At 32.3% G+C, this 7,136-nt stretch overlaps 1 protein-coding gene across 1 annotated transcript; it reads left to right on the top strand.

Annotated features, from left to right (window-relative positions):
* Positions 1-3,292: 3,292 nt before the first annotated feature.
* LOC123211607 (proline-rich 33 kDa extensin-related protein-like) lies at positions 3,293-3,730 on the top strand. The gene has a single exon (XM_044630403.1). It carries the CDS (start codon positions 3,293-3,295, stop codon positions 3,728-3,730), a length of 438 nt encoding a protein of 145 aa, XP_044486338.1.
* The last annotated feature ends 3,406 nt before the right edge of the window (positions 3,731-7,136 follow it).

Raw genomic sequence — 7,136 nt, forward strand, 5'->3', positions numbered from 1 at the left:
ATATTAAAACAAATTTATAATAATTAAAAAATGTTGAATTCAAATGTAAAAATGTAGAAAATATGTGGAGAAGGGGATGAAATGAGGAGGGGACAGGCAAGAGAGGGAACGAGTAAGCGATATGACCGGGATTTTAGCTGCTCTCATTTCCACCTTTGTCGGTTTCCAATTGTGAGAATTTTGGTCATTTCTATCCTTATCTTTGTCTTTTTTGGAGAACCCCCTCCTGGTTCAGAGTGCTGCTGCGGAATTCTGAAATTTTTGTTGGGATCGGGTCTCCCTTGATGGAGCTGCTGCTGGAAAACCTTGATGATGCCTCTGAAGTGTTTGCGATTTTGTAGATAGCCTGGGCTTCCAGGGGTCTTTCAGTGTCTGGTGCTATCTGCTTCTCCCTTGTCTCCTGTCTCTGGATTCTTGGAGACATTTATTTTTTCTGCATTCTGCTGTGGCTCCTGGGGTTGGCGGCTTGTTTTCCTGATGCTTCTGCAGGATCCTCTCGTTTTTTTAACTCTTGCTCTAAGATTGTTTTTTTCTAAAGATTGGTATGCCTGGGGTTTTTCAGATGCTGTGTTGAGTCCGTTTCCTTAAATCTTACTGCCAATTCTGTTGATGGTTTTGATCTGAGATCCTCTAGTAGCTGATCTGGGGAGCTGGCGATTTCTGTTGTGTGCCTTCTGGGGTTCTTGTTTGGTAGCATGCCTGCTGTGTATTGGCCTTCTTATGCTTTGGAGTTGCTTGCGGCAGAATGTTGCAATTGTTGGTGTCCTCCTGTCTGGGTCTGCTGCAAGTTACAGAATGGAAACCATGATATGAATTTTCTTAGTTTGTTTTCGCCTTTGGTGGCTGGTTTCCCTTGTAGCCCGCGGGATCCAAGTTCCAGGCTTTTACTTATCCTGTGAATGTGAGTTGGAGCCTGGCTTGGCTTGAGCTAAAATGGACATGGACATATCCAATTGTGACTTAGGTTAATGACTTGAATTGGTAATGTTAAAATTATTAGAATGTCCAGAGATGATTCCTTGTATGCTTGAGACTTGGCTTTCCTTCTTTCCTTGAGGGTGAAAAAAAAAAATCCTTGAAAGACACGATGAATCTGGGAGTATGACGCTAATTAATAAATACGTGAATTATTCGCATATTGTTCGGATTTTTGTATTATTTATATATTAAATGTGTCCAAAAGAATTTTTAAATTTAAAATATATTAAATACATATTTTATATCATTCACGTATTAAACACAAATTATATATCGTATTTTATATTTACCATATTTTTAGCTTTTTTTGAATTTTTGACTAAACTTAAAGTATAAAATTGTCTCTTCTATTTTTAATTATTTACGAAAATATCATTATCATTTAAAAAAAAAACCCAATAATATTTCTTTCTTAATTTTCAATCCTAATTTTGTATTTTTCTTTCCTGTAGCATGTACATAGATTCACTCTGATCTGAAGTCTGAAATTCAAATTGATTAATTTATTTATTTTTCTCAATTGACTAGTACATTATTTATTGTACAAAGAATTTTGATTATGTATTATATTATATTAGGTTTAATAATTAATTAAATATTTTACATTTGAATTATTATATTAATTTTCAATAAAAGATCCATGAAAAGTATTCAAATTGTTATGATATATTACTGTATTTTTAGAAACGTATTATTAATAATGTGTCATATTAAACTCATATATATACATTATGTATGTAAATTTTAGGGATCGTTTTTACAAATCTATTTTTCATTATTCGTCGTATCACCCTTTTATAATTTGCGTACCCTTTTTTTCTCATTCTTGTATTTACTAACTAGGGTTTAAAGTTTTATAAATAGAGCTTTACATTGTCTAAGCCCACTAAGGGTTATAGTTATCAGTATCTTCTAATACATGATACATATCTATAATACAATATTATACAGATAAAAAATGATATATATCATAAAATATGTCAAATTAATACAATATGAAACCTATTATCAATATGAATCGATATATTTTTTAAAGAAAATGATAATATAGTGTGGGTTCATTTGAGAAAATTTAAAATTTTAGGAGTATCTATGATATTTTTCAAAATGACGGGATATAAATTAAGTTTTTTATTATTTTATTAATATTTTAATATTTTACCTTTTAAAAATCATAATATACAATATTATACAATATTTGATACGGCAGCTAAAATGGTCTTATTCGGGCAATATGACTGTGCAGTATGAAAACAAGCCTATGCATCGGAACCGACACGTTTCTGCCTCTTAACACCAATCACAGTCGCAGCATCCATAGTTCCACTATGTCGGGATATGCTTGAAATATTCCATTGGCAAAGGATTCGATCATGGTGCCATTAGTTCAGATAATATAATTAATTAATAGTAAATTTTAATGATTTGATAAGTTTTTCATCCCATTGCTTTGAAAATAAATATTGGCAATTTGATACAGACTTGTGACGCTGTCACAAAAATGAAGCTTGACATCTATCACAAGCAAAGTTAAATCGAATTAAATTCTTTTTAGTTTTAGTTTAATTTGGTTTAAAAAAGAAATTAAATCTTGAGTTGAACTCGGTTCAAATTCAAACTAAATGAATTCGACTCAAACCGAGTTAGTTTTCAAGCTTAAACCAGTTCGATTTGGGCCCATGCCTAGCAAGCTGCAAATTTCAGGAACTATGGCCTAATTTCCATTTCACCACAGTTTTCTCACTAAAACTTACACCAGAAAGCACGCATAGAAATGGAACTTAAGTTGAGATCAAAACTTTACAGCTGAAACTACTCATCTATATCATATAATTAGCACTCTGCTAAATTTACAAATAGTCAATTACGTAAATGCCTCTTATTTCGAATTTCAACCACAAAACCGGCTACATTCAGATTCATAACCAGAATACGACACGTCGATCCATATCTGTTTGAGCTGTTGCACTATTATGTATCTAGAACAACATAATATATATCAACTCTGTATATTAACATATTCTATCTTGTTTTCTTTTTCATCAAAGCATAGGAAGAAGATAAATGGGAATTGACTAGTGCAGAGAAAGCAGGGGACCCATAGTATATTTAATCTCAACCCTTGCTAAAAATTCAAACTTTTCACCCGGGTGCGGGATCCATGCGAAGAAATTTATCGATGTTAGTATATAGGTCTTCAACAACATACCGCAAAAGAAAAACAACACGTGTTGTTCTCTTATTGGGCTTAGCTCATTATAAAAGCCATGCAATTGCTCAAGTTTTGCACCCAGCAAACATCGACTTAATTAAGATGAGTAAAACTTTTTTCTTGCTTGCCTTGTTGCTCCTTGGAGTGGTGCTTTTCACCACTCCCACTTCGGCCGATCACAAACCACCCGGCGGTCACAAACCACCTGGCGGTCACAGACCGCCTGGTCACAAACCACCTTCCACGGAGGAGGAATCTGCAGAAACCTTGGATGTTAAGCCACCCACATACAAGCCACCACCAACACACAAGCCACCTCCTCCGAAGCACAAGCCGCCAACTCCCTTTGATGAAGCATCTAAGGAAGTGGAGTCAATCCCTGAACACGAGCCAATCCACAAGCCTCCTCCTAAGGGCAAGGGTGAGAAGCCACCACCTGGCCACTACCCTCCTGTCGAGAATATTGAGGACTCAAACAAGCCACCTGTCCATAAATCCCCTCCAAAGAAGCCACCACACAAGCCTCCAACTTCCAACTGATGACATGAAAACCAAGCTATCTACCTTGGTTAATAAATGTATCATGTAGTAAGAAATTAATAAGAGCTCTTATGGTCCTCAACCTATGTATGCATGTATCTTCTGTTGGTTCATCCACGTAAGTTACTGGATGTATCGTTTGTATCAATTGGCTTTCAGCCATGTAAAATGGGCATGCGTTTGGCTCTATTTGTGTAAAATTTCCTGTTAGTACTGCTTGCTGAACTAGTATTTGCTTTTGGATGTAAACAAACGTTATATCAGATTATCTTCGCTTTCATATATCTTAACTCTAAGAATTCCAAGTAACTAACGGGAGAATTTGAAGAGAAGCACGAGATAAATGTTTAAAAAATGTCAGAATGCATGAGGAAAATGACATGCATGGTATTGAAGTTGGTGGAAGAAGAGGAGATAAAGTTAGGTTTAGGTCACTTAAATATATTACCAGCTTATTCACGTATATTATTGGTTTACAGTCTAGAATTTTTTTGTTTATTAATATTCTATAGAATATTATATTAATATACTCTCCCAAATTTACTGTCTAAATTCTATAGAATATATTATTTAAGATAATATACCAGTTTTAAATATATAATATAATTTTATTTGAAAAATAACATTCAAAATACGATTTCAAATGTCGATTACAACTCATACAATACAAAGAACAAGAAATCAGGTGATATGTATAGTCCAATTCTTTTCCAGAAGGTGTCAAAGGGTCAGTATCGAAGGTGAAAAACGGAGAAAAGCCATTGTTAGGTTTGTCAAACTTTTCACTAAATCTAAGGCTATAGTGCATTGTCGCCATATAAGATAATTCCCGAATTGATTATGAAAGATCTTTAGAAAACGGCACGTCATATTGCATATATATTTATATATATTATAATATAATTTGGTATTATTTTATTTTAATTTAAAATCATTGAACCATTTAATAACAAATATAAATATTTATTTATTTATATATTTAAAAAAATATGTATAGTTTTATAAATATATTATCATTGGCTAGAATTTTGGTGATTATCTGGTCCAATTTTGCTTCTTCCTAATCTTATATTGGTACTGGTTAGTGCCACTGGAAATGGAGTTGCACTATCATTTTCACTAGCCTAATTGTCTTTATTTTTGTAAGGAAAATCTTTTCTTGTCCTTGTCCCATTTCTGATATGGAGATGACGAGGAAGTCAAAAAAATTATGGGAAATTCAAATGTAAAAATTTAGGAAATACATAAAAGGCCAAAAGACTTATTCCCACCCAATGTATAGTGAAATCTCAAATTCCCACCTTCCAAACTTTTAAAAACTTAAATACCTACCCATAATTTAGAAAATTAATAATTTATCCTCAAAATTAAGTTAGGATTAAAGTTAAAATCGTTATTTAACAATAATATTTAAAGTTTATATCATTTTGCTTCTTTAATTTGAAAAACTAATAGTTTTCTCCAAAATTAAGTTTTGAAAAGTGACATTTTTCCCCTACTTAAGGTTTCCAATTTCTCGGACGAATTTCTACGCAATGATGGCCAATCTCTCCCCCTCTCGATGTCTTCTCTCCCTCTAGTGCTCAATACCGGATTAACAATGTCTAAATTCAATAAAATCCAAATGAAGAGTTTCAATTCTTCATTTGGATCTTTGTCGGTCAGACTAAGTCGGCTTCGTCTGGACGATGATAATAGTCCAGTCGAGACCAATCTCCTCTTGTGGACTGTCATCATTATTATCTAGACAAAACCGATTTCATCTGGACGATGAAGATCCAGATAAAGAGTTTTGACTCTTCATCTGGATTCTATCGAATTTAGATATCATCAGTTTGATATTGAGCATCAATAAGGGGATGGGCTAGAAAGTAGATGAGTAAGAGATACATTTATCCTCATTCCTGATTGTGCGATTTTAATCATCCTCATTTTCATCCTCGTCTTATCCCCAACTATGAGAATTGTATCCATCTCGATCTCTTCTTCGTCTTTATTAGAAGATCCCTTCCTCATCCAAGGAGTGCGGTCCAAAGACCTAGTTTAGTAAACTAAATTGCCATCTCCAAGTCCAAGATTTACGTCACCAAGATTTGCAATGTCACTTGTAAGTAATTGGTTCGTTAATTATTAATTTAATATGCACCTAATAACTGTTGGCTATCAAATAATGTAACTTCGACATAGTATAAACCTTATTACATGTTACAAATTCTAATGAATTATAAATTAATGTATTAGTTCATGCCAATGGGTAAACAAAGAAAGGAAAGTCGTGGATAGATGTCATGCAATAGCCACTTGGACAATATATCATACCTGCCCAGGAGCAGATTTAGCTAAATATTCAAGATTGGCAACTATCATTGAGTATATTAATTGTCAGTAGTGACAGATTCCTCTTCCATGCCTAACCCGAAAGAAAAATTATTCATTTTCACCGTGGACTCCATGCTTTGTTATCGATGATGAAGAATTTTGACAAGCTTTTGAAACTAAACGTTCTTATTTCATTAAAAATTGGAAAGATATATTTAAAAATAGAATAAACTATCATTTTTCATCCAAATATGTTTGCGAAAACCATAATTCTGACAACTTAGCGGTTAAACTACAAACTCTTACCCAAAACAGGTCCATTAGTAGAAACTAATTGTAAAAAGGGACAAAAGTTATTTAACTCTTCAAAATTAAAAAAAAAAAAAAATTGGCCAACAATGGATTATTAGGATGCACCTTGGCTAATGCGAATCATGTCAAATCTGATCAAATTGTTGATGATCACTTTTATGATCAAAATGAGATATTAAAAAAAAATATTTGGGATGATAGAGTAATTTATATGCCTAATATTGTGATAAAACCCTTTTCTGTTAATGAGTTATATTTTGACTGAAAATTTGACATTTAAAAATTCAAAGGTGAGAACTGTGATAACTGCAAACATTGGGTGAGAAAAAATTTATTCTCAAAATATATTTTTCAGGGATATTAATTAAAATAGACAACAACATTCCCGCCTAAACCTGTTTCGACAACAATTATTCCGTTTTACCTTTTTAAGCAAACCATCTTTTTCATTCCAAAAATATCCCTAGTCTAATTTTTCAAACGCAATGCTTGCCTTTCGTCGATTAATTGATTACCTTTCACGAAAATCATTAAGATTAAATTACCTGAAATGAATAAAATTTATAAATTAAAAAAGAGATTAATATTTATAAAATAATTTATTCTTATATATAAAAAATAATGGATATATAAAAAATAATACATTTTTCTTTAATTTATCTATAATGAAAAATAGATTAAATTTTATTTTTTATAAAATAATTGATTTTTATATATGGAAAATAACGGATATATTTAAAACAATACGTTTTTCTTGAAATGGTGCGTTTTATTT

This window comes from Mangifera indica, chromosome 3 (assembly GCF_011075055.1).
Source record: "Mangifera indica cultivar Alphonso chromosome 3, CATAS_Mindica_2.1, whole genome shotgun sequence".
NCBI classification, from domain to species: Eukaryota; Viridiplantae; Streptophyta; class Magnoliopsida; order Sapindales; family Anacardiaceae; genus Mangifera; species Mangifera indica.

Excerpts from the sequence above, each read along its gene's own strand:
- LOC123211607 (XM_044630403.1), top strand. The coding sequence starts at position 3,293 with ATGAGTAAAACTTTTTTCTTGCTTGCCTTGTTGCTCCTTGGAGTGGTG.